At 48.8% G+C, this 19,951-nt stretch overlaps 1 protein-coding gene and 1 non-coding gene across 4 annotated transcripts in view; one reads left to right on the top strand and one right to left on the bottom strand.

Annotated features, from left to right (window-relative positions):
• Positions 1-518: 518 nt before the first annotated feature.
• Positions 519-590, bottom strand: TRNAM-CAU (transfer RNA methionine (anticodon CAU)). The gene has a single exon. It is a non-coding gene; the product is annotated as a tRNA-Met (tRNA).
• Positions 591-1,021: 431 nt separating this feature from the next.
• eIF2Bepsilon (eukaryotic translation initiation factor 2B subunit epsilon) overlaps positions 1,022-19,951 on the top strand; it is a 65,530-nt gene continuing 46,600 nt past the window's right edge. The window contains exons 1-6 of one of the 3 annotated variants that reach the window (XM_065433062.2): positions 1,022-1,155; positions 1,245-1,452; positions 2,069-2,193; positions 5,687-5,872; positions 7,785-7,959; positions 19,517-19,672. In XM_065433062.2, the coding sequence (XP_065289134.1) occupies positions 1,327-1,452; positions 2,069-2,193; positions 5,687-5,872; positions 7,785-7,959; positions 19,517-19,672 (768 nt within the window). In that variant the 5' untranslated portion in view covers positions 1,022-1,155; positions 1,245-1,326. The remainder of the gene's footprint in view (positions 1,156-1,244; positions 1,453-2,068; positions 2,194-5,686; positions 5,873-7,784; positions 7,960-19,516; positions 19,673-19,951) is intronic. The other 2 variants (XM_065433063.2, XM_065433064.2) reach the window with 2 other exon arrangements.

The raw sequence follows: 19,951 nt of genomic DNA, 5'->3' as shown, positions 1-19,951 counted from the left end.
GCACGTACTAGGCGGAAGTCGACAAAACAAACCGACAAAAATCGGTGAACGTTCACCGCGCATTGATTTGCAGGAGACCGGTATCAGACTACTTTATGTACGCGAGCGAAAAGTGTCCTCAGTAAACCGGCAGTTGCAAGTAAACGAACCGTCGCCGTATTCTGTTCCTGGTCGTCCGACTGCAATGTTTTTGATGAACATAACCAACGTCGCCAACCCTCTGGACATATGCTATAAAGACCGAAGTTGTAGGATATGATATCAAGTTTGCATTTGGAATATGTGTTTTTTTTTTCGTGAAATATTTTTGTAGCATTTATGCTTTATTTTACCCGTTCGTCAATTGAGAACGCTCCGATAGAACGTACCTTGTATGACGCTCATGTTCGTTACAGATAGTCTGCACCCTCAAATATCAACTGGACATCAATCCTTTTCAGCAAAATCTTCGCTTCTTTGTGGTCTCCTATCATTCTGTAAAAAAAAAAGAAAAAAATATTTATTAAGAAAAAAAAAGTTAGCAGAGCGTGGTTTCGATCCACGGACCTCTGGGTTATGGGCCCAGCACGCTTCCACTGCGCCACTCTGCTAGGTGATTGTCCAGTGACTCAAAACGCGTAGTAATGCCAAAATACAGTATTTTGTCAAATTCTATTGTAAATGTTTGTCACAGTGCCTTTGAGGCTCTCCCAGTCGTAAACTTTGTAGATGTTTTAGATGTGGCGAAGCACTAGCGCCGAAATTAGGATAATTTGTGTTGAACTGAACACTGAAACTGCCGCCACTTTCGCTACATAACTGCCAGAGCCACAAGGCGCTGACCAACTTCAAAAAGTTGTGTTAAGAGTATACACGTGGATTACGGCGTTCCACCATAGGTTCCACTCTTGCTGGGCGTGGCACCAAGTAATTTAGAAGATGATTTTTGCGTGCATGTGGTCGCCGTTCGTGCGCGCCGCCCACAAGTAAAAAAAAAGAAAAGAAGAAGAAGAGAGAGCTGTATCTGTTCTGCTGCTTTTTATTTCATAGTCGTTATGGGGAAAGAGCCAAATAGGCCAATTGCCGAGCAAAAACCACCAGTTAAAGCTTACCAGACCAATTACGAGATGGTGGAACAATTGGTGACGGTTTGGCTGGCACATTTCAGACATTGAGGTATATCTTCTATTTCCATATCACAGCGTTCTTTAAGAAGCTCGCATCAATGGCTCTATAACCACTTTTTCGTTCTCTTGGCTTCGTAGATTTTAAAGCTAAACGGAAACAAGAACGAAACGTTTCTCGTCCGCGTGGACGAGGAATCGGCATTGACACCATAAGCTAAACATGGTGGCCGCCACGGGCAAGAAAGTCGGCAAGAGCGACTTGAAACAAGAAGAAATAATCCAAGCTGTTGTGACTGCCGATAACTTCAGTGACAAGTTCGCGCCTATCACCAAGGATCATCCATGGGTAAAGTTTTGTTGTGTTCTATGTATTCTGATCGTCCTATGAGCATCGTTCGTATCATACCCTACGCCGCTGGCATCAGTTTAGTACCTCGCGAACCGCAGTATCAAACTTTCGTCAGCTGCGTTCTAACTATTGAAGTGTCTCTTTAAATTGACCCTTTAAGATCGCATTTCTTTTTTCAACTCGATGCCTAAAGATGCCGTCATCTAATCGTGGCTCGTGCGGCCGAAACGTCGAATGCCATATGTTCACAACAAGCCGTGTGTCATGAATTGTGCACACCTGTTAAAATGTGACAGACGCGTGTAGAACGGAAGTTATGACCGCCGGATTTCTAGCCACTGGCTGCGTGTTTGCTCTGATATTACATGTAGCTTGCCTGTTTGTTTTCATTCCGACGTTTCGCGATGAATGACATCCACTTAACGAGGTTACTGTGTAACCGGTAGGTTACGCATGGGTTTCCTTTGGAGCATTTCTTCTTACACATCGCATATAGATTTCGCGCAGCTAGCCGTAGCTGTTCAGATTTTTTGTTTGGTGCGGTGACATTCAGACGCGGTGGTATGAACGTCTAGACGCCTGTCTTGTCGTTTATTATTGTTCGTCTCTCCAGGTACTTATGCCATTGGTCCATCGCCCGCTCATCGACTACACGCTACAATACCTCAGCAACGAGGGTGTCCAGGAGACCTTCGTTTTTTGCTGCTCACATGCGGACAAGATCAGAGAATACATCAAGTAAGTGATCGCGGGCACCAAGCACACAGTACAAGCTCACAATTATTTCAGTTTTCTGAAACCCTTACTTCCTTGGTCGCCGACCTGTGCGTGCGTTAAATGCTACACAGAGTCACACCTTGCCATTGATGCTTGTTTTGTACTAAGCATTGCATTGCTTTTGGCAACTGCTTTCTCAGCTTTTCTTTCATTCCACAGGTCGGGTATGATTGTCAGTTGCAGTCAGTGTTGAATACAAAGGTGTTAGCACCTGTATCTACAAGAGGAGAAGTAACAGTGCAAACAATGGGATGTGACTGAGGCAGACAAAACGCTGACTTTAAACTAATGTATTATTGCGCACATGGCAATTTTCTTGTTTTTTGGAAAAACAACTCTGATACCTGCCTTATGGCAGGCATCAGAGTTGTTTTTTTGGCCAAAAACTAATTCTCCAGTATGTGCCAAAAAGTGAATAGGGAAGGCGCAGCCTTGCATGTGTGATAAGAAACACACAATAAAGTTTGTCGATTGCTGCCACAACGTAGTGTATGAGATTCCCCTGTTGTGCAGTTGATGCTACATCGGCCAAACTGGCCATTGTGTAAATGACCACCTAAGAGGACATGCCAAGTTAATGAAAAGGTGTTTTAGCAATCACCTAGCCGTGCATAGCTCCCAGTGTGGTTGTTGTGCATTGTTTGACAAATGCAAAATACTAAGGCGCTAGAGTGATCAGTGTGCACGCAATATACAGGTTGTCCCACATAACTTGAACCAAAGCTTTAAAATGCAAGGCACTCCGGACGCGAGTTGAACCGAATGCATAATGTTGGCATTGGCCTAGAGTTACTCAGGCTATTTCTTATTTTCCCCTTAACTAATGGATTAGTTATGTTTAAGTAATAAACTTTTTAAGTATTGGCTGCAGACCCCAAGTGTGATACGCAAAGTTGTAGAGCACCCTGAGAAGCTTCTCAATAAATTGTTTCCAACACAACATATCTCCCATGGTTCTTTTTTCCGCATTTCGAAGAAAGCCTGCAAAATATGAAAAAATACCATGTGACGGGGCGCTTGCGCACTGTTATTATGCTGCTCTCAAGCGTGCGATGGATTAACAAGGTCAGCTGCAGCAAGACTGGCCCGTGACAGGGCGTATGCCTGGTGTAGGTATCCGGGCATGCGGCTCTTATCACATGATGGTGCATATGCATGCTGCTGGCCGAGCGTTACCACTGTGGTCGTTGCATTATCGTCATTCCAGCTACATAATATTTTACTCTCGTCATGCCATCATTGTCTTGCCTTCTACCCCTACGCAGTGGCCCAATTAGTCTAATAGCTTGGGCCACTAGGTATGAGTTGTGGTTATGTTGCCGTCACGGTCGTTGCATCACCATGATTGCAGCTTTGTTATCCAACACTTGTCACACTGTCGGCGTCACAGCATCTTCGTCATACAGTCGTTATGCATTTGTTGTCACACCACCATAGTCATGCCGTCATGGTCGTTCATTTGTCGTCATTCCAACTCCGGTCCAGTGGTCCCAGTTGTCTAATAGTTTGGGCCCCTAGGTATCTGTTAGCGGCCGTGATATCATCGTGGTCATTGCATCGTCGTCAATGCAGCTTTGTCATCTGACTCTCCTCACGCCACTATTGTCACCTTTGATTTATCATTGCCATCGCTTTAGTAACATAACCCCATGTCATCATGGCTTCGTCATCATACTGCCTTTGTCACTCCATCGACGTCAGCCTTTCTTTGTCACTTTGTGAAAATCATACTGTCATCATGCATGCATGATTATACCGCTCTTGTGTTCCTTTCATGGTCAGATAGTCACTTCCATGCCTTCATTGTCAGACTGTCGTCATTCGACTCTTGTCATGCCATTGTCGTCATCATATAGGTTTCGTGATATATTGTTACGCCATCGTCATCATACACTAGTGGTCATCCCATTGTCATGCCATCATCGTCGTACAGTTGTCCTGCGTTCGTTGTCATACCATAGTCAGGATGCCATTGTGGTCATTTCATCGTCATCATTGTAACTTTGACCTCCGACTTGTGCCATTGTTGTCGTGCCGTTGTCATCACAACAGCTTCATCGATCTGTCAGCATCATTCCTTGTTTGTCATTCTGTCGTAATTGCACTGTCATGATTCAATCATGGTTATGCCGCCGTTGTCATTCCATCATCGTCGTTGTGACACAGATGCTATCATGTATCTGTTGTTATACCGTCGGCATCACGCCGTCTTGGTCGTGCCATTGTCATTCTCGCTACTTCATTCACTTGTCATCATGCCATCATTGTGATACACTCCTTGTCATCTAATTGTTCTCATGTCATCGCTTTCACGTTGCATTATACCATCGTCATAATTTAAGGACTGACATCTCTTTGTCCTCATGCTGTTGTCGTTATGCGCCTTTGTCATTTGATGAGTCATTCCTTCTTTATCATTCCACCATCACTTTGTTGATGTCATACTGTCGTCACGGGCGACCTTGGCAAGCAAATGCCATAGCAAAGTGAGATGATATCGTATATACTCGAAGCAACGAAAGTCTCAGAATGAGCAGTACACATGTAAGTAAAGGTGACTTTATGATCATTCTCTACATTGCTGGATCGCTATCTGTGTTACCATCGACAGCCATCGTGAGAAGATGTCTGCCCTAATATTTTTCATCTTGACGTGATAGTACGGCAAAGACCCCAGGAAACCAAAGTTCATCCAGAGCCCTCCTCTGTGCTCTCTTTCTTAGCTCTGGTGGAACCTCAGGACATGAACTGCACCAATTAAATTATACTTCACTGGTATACAGAAAAAGTGCTAGTGTTATGTTTTGATTGGGCCTGACAAGGCACTATTCACCCTTGGAATATTTTAATAACATTGCACAAGCATCAACTGTGCAGCATGTTAGCATCTTATAATGGTGAGAATCGGTGAGATCTGCTATAGTGCACGAAGCACGCAAAGCACTTCCCAATGTGAGCTTCCTCTGCTATGATATTCACTTCAGGAGTGCTTGCCCCCTGCTTTTGCTTTCCGTGGTGCCCATTGTCCACAAACAATACCTCATATGTGCTGATAATTTCTTTTCTTTCCTCATCTTGATCTCATGGCACATGCACAAGTTTAGTAATATGAAAAAAATGGAAAGCACATTACAGATGATGCATTTTAATTGTGCACAGGTTCTGCTTCATGCTGCCTTTTTATAGGCGGGACCACCCAAACAACCCTGGCAGGGGTTGCATGCTCCTGAAGCTAACAGCATTACAGATGACGCACAATCACATACTAGATCGCCGATCTCGTCACTTCTCACCGTTATAAGGTGTTCACATGCAGTACAGTTGATGCTTGCACAGTATGATGTTTTAAATTTGCGAGAGTGTACCTTGTCAACTCTTGGAGCATCAGATTAATGTTTGCTGTCTGGCAGTGGCATTGTGCATCTCACATGCATAATATTTTGTCCTTGGTCAGGGAGTCGAAGTGGTCCGATGCCGACAGCAAGATGAGCGTGAGCGTGTTGTCCTCAGAGGACTACCTGTCAGTGGGCGACATGATCCGTGACCTCGATGCCAAGGCTCTTATTCGCTCGGATTTCATCCTGTTGGATGGGGCTACTGTGGCCAATGTGCCGTTGAGACCCATCGTTGAGGAGCACAGGTGAGTGCTTAAATGGGCCATGCCACAAATGTTCTAGTTTTTATTATGCATTTTATGTTAAACTGTACATGTCCCACAGCAAACAGGCAAAATTTGAGTGCATTCGGTGCTGTAAGAAATTAGATTTGAATTTTTTATGTTGCAGTTAAACCGCACAGCAGTTTGGCAACCCTGTGTAGTGACAAAATGAATTGGCATTGCCAGGAACGGCTTCCTCAGGTAACAAACGGCAATCTCAAAGGCCATGCGTTTGTGTACTGCAAACGCTGGAAGGGATTGCAGAAGCTGGAAATATGTCATGGCTGCCATGCCTTCTCTTGTTTTTGAATGTCCATCTTGGCAGTTTGCTGCTACTTTTTATCACATGAGTGAAGGAATCGTGTGTACAGTTCAATGGCGATGCCCTTGCTGTGTCATTAGGTACTTAAGCGTATGGAGCAAAATGTCCGATGTGATTTGGAACTGTTTCCGAGCAGACAACACAGCAGTAGCCCCTCATTTTCTGACATCATACAGTCCTGACCAGCATGGCTGTTGCTGTGAGTCGGAGTGGGCTTAGAGGCAGCGACTTCGAATTGAAATTTCGAGTTAAAATGTGCGCTGAAAGCCAAGGTTTTTCTGTATATAACCAAATTTGGTCCTCTGCTGTCAGTTACAATAATAAACTCAGAATAGTCGGACGACCATGTCATGGCTACATTAACAATGTTTAAACACTTAAATCAACTGCAAGTAAAGTAATGTAAACATTGCTTTACTCAGTTTGCCATAATTTTGCTTTGGAATTTTGTGAAAATTTTGTAAATGTTCATTGGGAATAAAAGGAACATTTGTGCCAGGCATGCTATTTTCTAAATGTAGCATGCAGAAATGCATGCAATCCAACTGAATCTTGCTGCAGCAGTTTTGTGTAAAAAAATAATGGCAGCACTTGTCAAAGTAATGACTTTCACCATACACATTATCAGGGCAGATTCGAGAGCAACTCATAGCATTTGTAAGCAACACATAGTTTTGTAGGCCATATAAAAGGCTATGCAGGCTATGTATGTTGGCTATGTAAGGCCATGTGGGCTTGTAAAAAAATTTACGGAATAGAGAGAGGGTTGCAATCTCTTGACCAAAAGTAAAAAATTACAAACCACATTGCGCTTTCAATAACGAAATGCTTATTGTTTCCACATTTCCTTTAACATAACAGTTAATTAACCCTGTGCTCTCTCTTGGCCATAGTGATGCTGCATGCACAAGGCTCAAAGCGTAATCGTGGCATGCTATATTTTATTACTCATGTTTCTTGTCTACCCTAATTTTGGAATTTACAAAGCTCATTGAGCCACCATACTTTACAGCATCTGTTCTAACACTCTATTGTGTGGCAGCCAATTTAATGATGGGCACTTCTTTTGTTCTGATCAGATTTAAGTTGACCAAACTGTGAAACAGCAGCGGCATTACATTATGGAAAGATGTTGCCAGGTGAACAGGACATCAAACCCTCTATTCTCAAACGATCCTCGACTTGAACCTTTTCCTCCGCTACACCGGTTTGAGCACAGTGCCGTCCCTTGACTGAAGACACTATGCGTCTCGGGAATTGTCACCGAGTGTCAACAAAGCATACTGATCACTTCTGTCAAGGCTCGATGCTACCATCCACTTTCTTGAGTCGAGGCGTGGAGTGCTGACTGCGGGAACATTCTAGTAGAATACAGGGGTGAGTATTTCACCTCAAGTCTGTCACCTCAAGTCTGTTGAATGGGGTGCTGATTTCTCTGATAATGCCCAGTCAGCTGTACAACTCTTGTAACTCAAAAGTAGCTCGCGATGGTGTCGAGGGACAGTTATTGCAGGTTGTTAGCTCCCCTTGGAGGACACCCTTAATGCATGCTTGCATCCTGTGCCCTTGCAGAAAAACAGTTGCGAGGGACAAGGGTGCCCTAATGACGTTGGTGCATCGGCGGCTGCCCCCATGGCACCGACGTCGGTGTCGTGAGGATGACAGTGCGGTGGCCCTCAATCCGGAGACAGGCAAGCTGCTGCACCACATCAAGACCAGCACCACCAACAAGTGCGACTTTCCCCTGGTCAGTATCTAGCGTTTCTTCGAAATGACAAAAAGAAAGTTTACTGCCATTCACTGTCAGGAATTGTGCCTGTAGACTGGGTCCTTTGTACTTCATGTTTTAACTGCAGCAGTGATTAGGAGCTCAAAGCTTGTCTTGCTGGGTCAATCTGTTTGTCTGTCCTTTCCATTACGCCATTATAATTGTGGTTATGTTGTTGTCAGCAGGCCACCTCTCCATTCTTGGCTTCATCCTTACCATAGGCTTCACCCTTGTCAACTGCTACCGAATTTCAATTTGGCTAAATTGTCTATAAAATCAGTAGTAGGTGTATCCTACTGAAGCAATTTGGGCAAAGCTGCTGGGCCGGTAATTGTCTAATTTTCCTATTAGCACCCCTAAATAGCACCTAAGCTGACGACCTGCGGACCTGCTGGTTAGCAGATATGACGAAAGCCTCAGTACGATGCCTCCAATATTTTTCAGCATACTATGGGCCAGAGGTCATGTCAAGGAGCCCGGTGACCTGATTTATGCATTACTTCCAGCGAATATTAAGGAGGGTGTTTTGTTCGGTTTCGGTACCAAAAACTCTTGTGAGTCTTTCGTTATGCATCTGTTTTTACTGAAAATGTAAAATTTTGCACTGAAGTTGCTCTGTACCTGCACTATCTTAAGCTAGGTATTCCACGTGGCCCAAAATTTCATTGCAGTTGGCCTTTAAGAAAAGTAAAACATTGTTCGCTGCCACCATTGGGATTCAAGCTCGCAACCCTGCAATGATGTACAGTTGAGCTGGATGCACTAACCATTGAGCTATCACACATCTTTGGGCCTTGCCAATTTGTCCTGGGTGTTGTGCCCCTTTTCGAAGTCTGCTCCCTCAAATGAAATAAAAGAAAATAAAAGAAAAGAGGGAAAAGCCCGTTCCTACTAACGCAATAACAGGCTTAAACCAATCAAAAATAAATGAAGAGGGGCAAAAGCCCAAAGCGGAGATTTGGATAGAAAAGCCAATTGGAAAAATAAAGGGAGGGAACGGTAACTGCTAGTATCCCAAGGCGAGGTCAGCGAGGGCACAAGTGCCTCGCGTAGAGTGTTTATTGATGTCGCCAGAGAGAGGTAATGATGATGATCGGCATGCTGAGTGCCCAGGTAAAAGTGAAGATCGCAAGGAGGATGAAGACCCCGGTCAAGTTCCTAGGTCAGCCGGGGAGCACCAGAGCCGGGACGTGAAAACCTGAAAGTCTTAAAAACATTGATTAGAAATGGTGACAGGGACTGCCCGGGCAGTAGTCCCCGGGCAGCCACCGTCACCAAAACGCAATGAGCAGTCGCTTAGGGAAGAGTGATTAAAAGAGGTGACAGGGACTGCCCGGGCAGCACAAGCCCCCGGGCAGCCACCGTCACCAAAACCCAATAAGCAAGCGCTGAGGGCCACTGAAGCCTCCATCCGAGACATTAACGTACACGGAAGGGGTAACAGGTTGGGAATCCCTGCGCGCACCCTTGTCCGCACCGCCCGCGCAGGCAGTAGGGCCACTGCCAAAACCGCGATGACCGCGACAGCGGGACGCGAGGAAACAAAGCCCAGAGCACGGCGTAAGAATCAAAGGACACCGCCAGATCACGGAGACCATCCGGGTCCAGGCCGCACCATGGAGAGCAGGACACAAGGTAGTAGGAGAGCCTGGAAAGTGCATGGTGCCCGGACAACCCCACGGAGGCAGAGCCTCTGATGCGTCAAATCCGGGAGGCGTGAATATCTACCGTATGCAGCCAGTGCCCGCGGAAGCGGCGCCAACGGCCGCGCAAAACAGGGCAGGCAAGAACGTCAGTGAAAGCAGTGGATGAGAAGGGCGAGCATGCGCCTCCTGGACAATAGCCGGTAGCCACAGTATGGACGAGAAGCGGCAAGAACAAACCAAACCGAGAACGCCGGGGTCCTAGTAGCTGGACAAGGTGAGCCAGCCACGGCTCCAATGCCGGTCGTTCTCGTACATTGAGCGAAGTGACCTTTCGGTGAAGCTCCGTATAGGAGCTGAGGGCATGAGCGTAGGGTCAGCCACGAACCCCCAACCGACGCTGCATAGGTAATCCCATCAGAAAGGGTCCGGAGAAGAATGAGTGCCGGGGTCCAAGTCGCTGGATAGAAGGGGCCAGCCACAGCGCCCACACCGGCCACTCCGCAGCAAGTGGCTGTCCCAGTCGCTGGAACGCCCAGCGTTGCAACAAGGTTTGCCGTAACAGAGAGCGCATGGCCACGCCACTGTGCCCAACGCGTTCACCATGCATCGACAGGAGGCACGTCCCGCGGGCTGTCCAGCACCGCCGAGCTCACCAAGCGTTCGATTCGGGTAAGAATGGCGCGATTTCTGGCGCTTTGAAGCAGGAGCGGGTAATCCGCAACCCGAATGGTCTCGCGTGAAGCAACGTCCAGGTGGCCCGCCAGCTCCCTCGTCAACGTACAATCAGTTAGATAATGCTGAAATGTTTCGGCCAGCATGCCACACGGGCAGAGCGCGGTGCGCGCAAGGCCAAACCGGTGCAAATAATAGGGGAAGCGGCCGTGGTCCGTTAGAATGTGAACTAAAGAGCGGGAAGGCGGGAAGAACGCAGGGATCTGTACGACGCTGGGCACCCAGTGCATGAGAGCTGTATCGCTATGGGCAGACCGCCACCGGAGGCCCCACTCACGTTGCATCTGAGCGTAGAATTGGGTTTTAATGGCTCGGATGGAGGCGCGCAGTACGCGTGGGAGGCCGTAACGTGCAGCATTAGCGGCAGCGTCATCCGCCAGCTCGTTCCCCAAAACGTTGCGGTGTCCAGGCACATGATGCAGAGCAACGGAGAAGCGAGCTGAAAGACTCCGGAGGGCACGCTTAAGCTGCACGACGCGCATGTCAGTGGAAGTGTAGGCAGAAAGTGCCGACAAAAGGGAGAGACAATCAGAATATACGTTGACGGTGGTAAACGATGTCGGCACGAACAGTAAGTAGTGCAATGCCTCTTGCAATGCAACTGCCTCTGCGCAGTAAGCACTGCTCGCTCCCCGTACGCTAAATTTTGCTATATGAAGAATGCAGTGGGGAGGGCGCATCACTACATACGCGGCGCCTGCAGAGATCTCTGTAAAGGAGCCATCCGTGTAGACGTGTAACGCAGGGCTGAGGGACTTGCTGAAGGCTTGGTGGGGAGTGAGCCGGCTAAACGGAAATCTGAAATGATCGGCTGGGTGATCGGTCCACCGATCATAGGCGTACGCTATGTTATCCGGGTGAAAATACAAAGGTCCGAAACACATCGGCTGTCGTAATGTAAATAATCGAAACTCGGCCAGGGTTCTGTCCAATTCTAGTGTTAATGGTGGCGCCCGTGCAAGGATCTGCAGTGCCGCCGTTCGCGTAGTACGATACGCTCCCGTGAGAGCAAGCAGCGGAACCCGGTGTAATGATTCCACCTTGTCCCGTAGCTGGCTATCGGGGCAGTCTGACCACCAGACCGGAGCAGCATAAGTGATGATGGGTAGAATGACCTGACGGTACAGCTTCGGGAGAGTCCCCGGTCGAAGGGAATAATGAAGGCGAAGATAAGCTAAAATTTTGTGAGTGGTGCGCTCTAATTTTTGCCTGATGTAGTCCGCGTGCGGTTGGAAACCTAATCGGGAATCGAATACTACCCCAAGAATTTTCAAGCTGTCCTTCTTTCGGAGGCGGCCCCCACTCATACACACCTTGAGCCCCTGCCCTGGAACCGAAGCTGTGCCGTGAGGGAACGCCACAAAAAAGGATTTGTCCACATTAATCGCGACCCAGACCTCTTGTGACCAAGCGTGCACGCGGTCCAAAATCCGGGCCGCCTTTCGTTCAATCTCTGCTCGGTTCACGCCAGGTACGACGATGACGGTATCGTCAGCGTACGCCTGAGCGAACGCATCCCCGGGGAGATCCAACTCCAGGAGCCCGCGGACCACGACATTCCACAAAAGCGGGCTGATGGGGGACCCCTGTGGACTCCCCAACGTAGGAGTAGCCGACACCTCTCCCGAATGGGAACGGTACACAATCGTGCGATCAGTTAAGAAGGATCGGAGTAGGTTAAATAAGTTACGAGGGCAACCGTTGCGCTGCATGTATGCGAGAACCTGCGGGTGCCAGACGGAGTCAAAGGCACATTTAAAATCGATGGCGATCAGGATAGCCGGCGTTTTGGACTGTTTCAAGACCTGGAGTCGGCGGCGTAGTTCGTACAAGGCCATGACGGCACTCCTTCCATGCGTAAAACCGAATTGATTGGCGTGGATAAGATGAGAGGAGTGAAGAAAGTAATAAAAGCGGGAATTTAATAATCTTTCGAGAATTTTGCCAAATAAGGAATTCATGACAATAAGCCTGTAGGAGCCCGGAGAATCCTGAGGGCGCCCGGGTTTAGGGATGAAAACCACCCTGCCCTTCTTCCACTGTTCTGGAAAATGCCCCAATTTTAATGCCGAATTGAAAAGAAAGAGAAAGAAACCCGGGTGGTAGTGAAAAAGTAATTTGAGAATGGGAAGGGTAATGCCGTCAAGGCCCGGGGCCGATCCAGTCCGACCAATGTGTAGGGCATGTTCTACCTCAGACAGGGTGAACAATTTGTCGTCCCTTCTTGCGACAGCCGGGGCACCTGCAAGCGCGCGTAAGTCCCTGTGCAGAGCAGTATCTTGCGCCGAATCATCACGGGCAACCTGCGTGCGGAGCAGTAACGCCGCGGAATCCAGGCCGTCTTTGGTCATGGCACCCGCCGGCGAGCGCAAGGGCGGCAACACGATGGGGTGGCGAAGTTTTTTGAATGCCGATTTGAACGCTACGCCGAACATGCTTTTCCGCGAACTTTCTGTACAGAAGTTTTTGAGTGCCTGAGATTTGGCTACCTCAATTAATTTCCTGTATGAAACGCGCGCACGCACGAACACCAGACGGAAGGCATTGCGGAGGGACGGGTCGCGAGTCTTTTGGTAACGTCTGCGCAATGCGCGAACACGGTTGTGTTCGACAGTTAATTCCGGCGACCACCAAGCATTCGCTTTGTGGGGCCCCCGTTTCGGCACCTGCAAGTTTCGCTCGTAATGGCGGTTGTACAGTAGGTAAAACTTCTGGACGATACGGTCTAGGGCCTGGCCAGTATACACCGGTAGCTGTTGTACTGTCGCGAACCAGGGCTCGTGGACTAGCCAGCGGGTGAGGCGTAAGCGGCCCGCGAACGTGAGCTTTTTTCTGAGCAGGAGCGGCGTTCCCTCAAACGAGAAGATTATGTGGCGGTGCTCGGAAAGTGTCTCCTCCTCCGATACCATCCACATGTACCCTCTGTTGGCCAGAACAGCACTGGCCAAGGTGATATCTATCCAGCTCTCGGTATAGTGATTTTCATACGTAGCCGCCGACTCGGGATCGTTTAAGATATGCAGGTCATGAGCGTAGATCAGCTGCATCACCGCAGCACCCCGGGCATCACTGCCGCCACGACCCCAATTAACATGTTTGGCATTAAAGTCACCTGCTATTATAACATTGTCTTCCTGGGCGCGTGTTAGACAATCCGACACGGTATCCAGGAATGGGGCTATGTCCACATGCGGCGGCGCGTAGAGTCCGAGCAGGAGAAATGTGATATGGAGCGTGGACAATTTGACCGCAACGACGTTGGTGCTGGTCAAGACTGGAAAACAATCGAAACCCGATCCGTCCCCGAAAATAACTACACGGGGACTGTCGGGCGAAGCAAAACGATGGTAATTCTCCGGGATACCCGGAATCGCACCCGCCCTGATGTAGGGATCGCAGACGACAGCAAATGTGATGCCTTGCGTCTGCATGGCGCGGACCAGCACCAACGTCGCCGCCTTTGCGTGGTCCAAATTAGCCTGAATGAATTTTAGATTATGGCTCGTGGGCATGGAAAAGTCGTACGGAAGTGGGACGGCTAACAGTATGGGTAGTAAAATCAAACGCCCCTAACAATGGCGTGCGCCCACACACCCCCGCACCCACGAAACGACGCCCCGCCGCATGCGACCGCGCCGTCTGCGCGCACCCCACCACTGGACCCGATTCCAGTTGCGGGGGCCAGCAGCGCCCCAACCCCAAGAGGGGAACGCTGCGGGCCCCACTCCACCTAATTACCATAGTCCGTACGGGCTTTCAACCGTGCGACCCGCTCAGCCCGCATCGGGCAACGAATATCACCCGCCGGGTGGCCTGCCGAGTCCCTTCCCGTCGCCCTACACGCCGCACAGGCCACCGCCGCATCTCCCATGCGCACAGTACAAGTGTCGGCCAGGTGATTACAGGCACACTTTGTACATGTCGCCTTAGACGTGTCGTCTTTGACGGGGCAGAAGCGGCGCGTGTGCCCATACGACGCGCAGAACGTGCACAACGAGACATGAAGATCTTCAACTGCACGCGCGGCAGTCCACCCGACACAAATTCTGTCTTTTTGCATGACTTTACGAAAGTCTGCCGGGTTGACCTCAACGATGTGTGTCATATTGCCGCCACGTTCCTGAAACGAGACTAAAACTTTGCTTGCGGCAGTGTCCAAATCAAACCTGGGATTCCGGGCGTTAATTGCCTCAATGAGGTTCGTGGAGGAAACCTCAGGGTCAACGCCAGTGAGCTTTACATGTGGTTTCCTTTTCTCCGGGATACGCATGGTCATTGCTGTACGCGTGATCGGACTTCCATTAACTGCCGTTTGTAAACGAGCAAGAGTAGTAGGCTCTTGAGCGATAACCGTAACTCCAAGACGAGTCTCGCGCAGAGTTAATTCCCCGAGTCCCGCAATACGAGGGTCTATATTAGCCTTGAGCAGGCGCAGAACATCCTTGGCAGGAGAGTTGGTGGGACTTACCGGAGTCAAAAATGCCACGTGGCCCTGCACCCATTGCCGAGAGGTCGTTACACTTGACGTAGTCCCGGGACAATCAGAGGTCCCCGAGGCATGCCCAGGCCCCGGCGCCCCTGCCGACGAGGCCGGGCAATCGGCTCTGCCGGCCACCGCTGCGGCGTACGAGCGGCCGGGCCCCGGCATACCCGCAACGGCCGCCTGGATCCGGGATTCCATGGCCTCCTGCCTGGCTTGGGCGAGCTGCCGGCGAAGTTCTTGAATCTCGCCATCTCTCTGAGCCGCCGCCGCCTGAAAATCTGCACAGTTCTTGACAATGGCATTCAACTCCGTAATAATCTGAGCCCGAACCAAATTAGTAATTTTGGTCTTGTCGTCAAAAAGTATTTCTTCCACACGCCTCTGATGCGAGGCAATCGCATCCCACTTCTCTGTGAACCTGAAATCGACAGTCGGGTTAATCGGGTGTGCTGTTAAATTAGCTGGAATCGGAGGCCCGGTAGTGTTTTCGTTTCCTAAGTCGATGCCCGCCGGCGCTCCCCTCAGTACTGCGACCCCCTGTCCGACCATATTTATTAACTCATCACCGTCTTGCGAGAAGATACTCGTACCCGAGCCCGGCGAGCTACCGACACTCTGTGGCCTGTTACCCCGGGGCGATCCCCCGCGCGTCTGCTTCAGCCGCGACATGGGCTCATACCCGCCTGGGGGCAGCCATATTGGCTTCCCCGCCTACGGCCGGGGAAGGCGGGCGAAAAAGAAAGGTAAATAGACGGTTTAATCCCGCTCCCGCGCGTCCACTAGGGTCTCTGGGCATTCCGATAGAACCCACGATAAGCGAATAAGTCGTAGCACGAAAAATACTCACGGTATCGCCGAAAACTCGGAGCCCGAAGCGGCCAGCCAGGCAGACACTTGCAGACGCTGCATAGGTAATCCCATCAGAAAGGGTCCGGAGAAGAATGAGTGCCGGGGTCCAAGTCGCTGGATAGAAGGGGCCAGCCACAGCGCCCACACCGGCCACTCCGCAGCAAGCGGCTGTCCCAGTCGCTGGAACGCCCAGCGTTGCAACAAGGTTTGCCGTAACAGAGAGCGCATGGCCACGCCACTGTGCCCAACGCGTTCACCATGCATCGACAGGAGGCACGTCCCGCGGGCTGTCCGGCACCGCCGAGCTCACCAAGCGTTCGATTCGGGTAAGAATGGCGCGATTTCTGGCGCTTTGAAGCAGGAGCGGGTAATCCGCAACCCGAATGGTCTCGCGTGAGGCAACGTCCAGGTGGCCCGCCAGCTCCCTCGTCAACGTACAATCAGTTAGATAATGCTGAAATGTTTCGGCCAGCATGCCACACAGGCAGAGCGCGGTGCGCGCAAGGCCAAACCGGTGCAAATAATAGGGGAAGCGGCCGTGGTCCATTAGAATGTGAACTAAAGAGCGGGAAGGCGGGAAGAACGCAGGGATCTGTACGACGCTGGGCACCCAGTGCATGAGAGTGTATCTTCACTTTTACCTGGGCACTCAGCATGCCGATCATCATCATTACCTCTCTCTGGCGACATCAATAAACACTCTACGCGAGGCACTTGTGCCCTCGCTGACCTCGCCTTGGGATACTAGCAGTTACCGTGCCCTCTCTTTATTTTTCCAATTGGCTTTTCTATCCAAATCTCCGCTTTGGGCTTTTGCCCCTCTTCATTTATTTTTGATTGGTTTAAGCCCTGAGAATGGTTCCATATGTACGTGCATTTCAGAGACCATGCAATATCAAAGCGAATGAGGATGAAATTACGTGCGTCGCAAAGAAGAAGGTGTTTCTGAGAAAATAGCAATGTCCACCGTGACAGCCCAGGCCACTGCTGTTGCAATGAATGAGTTCACAGCCAGAAGCATACCTGAAATCTGTTGGATCTGTCGATGTTTTGCATAATGTGTAGGGCATGGCTTGCACAACCATACTACAGGTGGAATAAAAATATTCACACTCAAGAATGAGTGACAAGAGTGTGACACATGTCTTTACTGTCGCTGTGAAAGAATCTTTCTTATGTTGAAAAACAGTTGGTATCCATTCAAATCCCTAAAAGCACATTTGATGTGAGCACAACCTTGAAGCTCTCAGGCACGTAGAGTGTGATCTCGCATTTTCTCTCTCTCAGTCGCCATCTCTTGTCATATGCAAGTTCATGGTTGGCACTGTCATCACTTCACCTTATTTGATCATCACTTCTGCAAAAATAATTCATATTCCCTACTTTGAGAAGGCAAACTGATGACACCATCAGCCATGATGTACGTGCAGTGATGTCACCGGAATATTTTTTAATGGAAGCAGATAAATAAACCACCTGCAGGAAAAATTAACTCAATTGGAAGTTGAACTGACTCTAAAAACTTAAATCTGCAGGCTGGTGTATCACTGGCTCTAGTGTCACTGGCTCCAGTGTAGTGAAGTGTCATCACTTCACCTTATTTGATCATCACTTCTGCAAAAATAATTCATATTCCCTACTTTGAGAAGGCAAACTGATGACACCATCGGCCATTATGTATGTGCAGTGATGTCACCGGAATATTTTTTAATGGAAGCAGATAAATAAACCACGTGCAGGAAAAATTAACTCGATTGGAAGTTGAACTGTCTTTAAAAACATGAGTCTGCAGGCTGGTGTATCACTGGCTCTAGTGAGCCTCTGCAGGTCAGTTTGATTCGACTTTGGTGTTGGCTACATTAAAGTTGAATGGGCTAACAAAATACGAAGTGGCTTGTTATATTGAATGGAACCATTTTCAGTGTGACAAGGGCATTATTCTTAACCCTTTCGCTGTCGGACCTTTCTGGCCGTGACGCACCCCCAGTGTCGGCTTGGTTCCAGGGAACGAGTGTAACAGGGAATGAACATAGCAATTTATTTTTGATTATGATTGGTATAAAAATAACATAGTCAATGCAATATGCACATTTCAGTGTTCTGCAGCTGTTGTTAGTAGGCATCATCATCATCATTATCAGCCTGATTATAAAAGCCGTTCAACATCCGAATCTGACGATGTGGAACCCTCTTCCTCGCATGCGACTCTGTCCGAGTCCGAATCTGAGCTCGGCTCGTATTCTGAATCGGAATTGAGCCACCGCTCCAATGAGCAGACTAAGGTCCCGCGCGCTGAGCCATCCGAAAGTAACCACACGCAGGGAGGATGCACTTTCAGTCGCCCGCACAACGGAGAGAAATGGGACGTTGCGTGATCAAGAAGACAGAGGGCGATGGAAACAGGCTAAACAAAGTTCGAAGGGCTTTACGTTTACTGCTGCAAGTCGGAAGCGAGAGTGCGGCGAGAGAGTGAAAACAGCAATCGAGTCACCCTTTTCGGAGAGGCAACGGCACGTGCGCCTGAACTTGATGCGCCGTAGCAGGCACACCAACAGAAGACAAATAAAAACCTTCAAACCAGTGAAGATGGCAGAACAACCCTTGAACCCATAACCACGCGTGCGCGACGCGTGATCCAGCGAACGCAGAGCCACCGCTCCACTCAGCAAAGAGAAAGTGGGGAGTGGCAGTCGCACCGTACTCTTCAATACATGGACTGACACAGGTCGAGGCGAATATACGAACTTGTAGAAAGAGTCAACAGATGGTGCGGCCAATCCAGGAGCGCCAGCTTTGCGCTCAGGCGCGAAATTTTGAACGCACGATAGAGAACGTACCGGTACGTCAGTGACACTGTGGGGGGGAAGGGCGATGACGTACCGGTACATCCGTGACAGCGAAAGGGTTAAATACTTTGAATTAAGTTAGTCAATTAAAGGTTTTATGTAAAATACTAATAAACAAGTTGGTAGAGAACACAAGAAACTCTTTAAACATGCCTGGAGGCCTTCCACATGCTACAGTATAATTCGTGGTTGTTTTCACTCATCTTGCTAGTGGCAGGTAGAATCACAGACAATTTGTTGCATAATTTTGTTAAAAATGCAAATCCAGTATAAATAAAGCTTGTTCAGTGAAATGTAGATAATATTTTTGCAGTAAGAGCTACATAGGAGCTACAATAAGAAATCACTAATTTCACCTTTGGTAACTCTGAAAAGTCAGGTAGTTCTAACATTTCAGAAATAATTTGAGCATTCAGTCTGGTCCCGGAAAACATGTTATTGTACAGCAGCAGAGTGTTGTAAGATTGGAAATATTTAGCCATGCTGTTTCACAGCTGTTCAGTAAGGATCACTGTAGTGATCATATTCACTTGTGTAAAACCTTCACCTTTATTATTCAGCATCTTGGCAGGCTGCTGCTCTTGTGAAAATCAGGCATGCGACTACCTGCTAAGACTACAAACAATATTATAAATGATGTATAGAATAGTGCAAACACTGGCTACATGGTACACACAGGTTTATTGCACATTCACATTTATGCACATTTGATGTTCTGCACCAGTGATCATGTTCTGCTTCATTCCTCATCGCTATCGCCGTGCATGATGGGGGCTTATTACCCATTGGCACACTCCAAAAAGGTGGTCAATCTCCGCACCGACCACGCTGCTGGATATCCCAGTAGCTTTAACAGTGTCAACTGATCCCGAATTCCATGCATTCAAAATGCAATCTTTGGTGAAACTTGCTTTTTTGAATCTGTGGCCTCGAATGTGGGGTATGTGGGTCTTATACGAGTAACTATCATACTCCTGCAGAGCATATTCCAGGAGCAGTCACGGGTGTCCCTTCACCATGACCTGCAGGACTGCCACGTGGCTGTGTGCTCGCCACATGTGCCGCCCATCTTCGCCGACAACTTTGACTACCAGACCCGCCTCGACTTCGTGCGTGGCATCCTCGAGCACGAAGAGGTCAGTCGAAGTCTTGTGGCTTGCCACTTTGTTGGTCGATTGATGCAAGGGAGTTTAGGAGAACTGAACAAATGTCATCTCACGCGTCCACATGGACGAAGCTCAGTGGGCATAGAATTCTACCGCTGAGCACAAGGTTGTAGGATTGAATAACAGTTGTGATTCGATATGAGTTGAAATGCAGAAACACTCGTGGGGCTTGGAATTGGGTCACATTAAAGGAATACAGAGGGAAAATATTTGCCCTGTCTTTATTCCTTTATTGGGTAGCTGTCGACA

This window comes from Dermacentor albipictus, chromosome 1 (genome assembly GCF_038994185.2).
Source record: "Dermacentor albipictus isolate Rhodes 1998 colony chromosome 1, USDA_Dalb.pri_finalv2, whole genome shotgun sequence".
NCBI lineage: Eukaryota > Metazoa > Arthropoda > Arachnida > Ixodida > Ixodidae > Dermacentor > Dermacentor albipictus.
The sequence above is the reverse complement of the archived record's forward strand: the minus strand, read 5'-3'. Positions and strand labels throughout refer to the sequence as shown.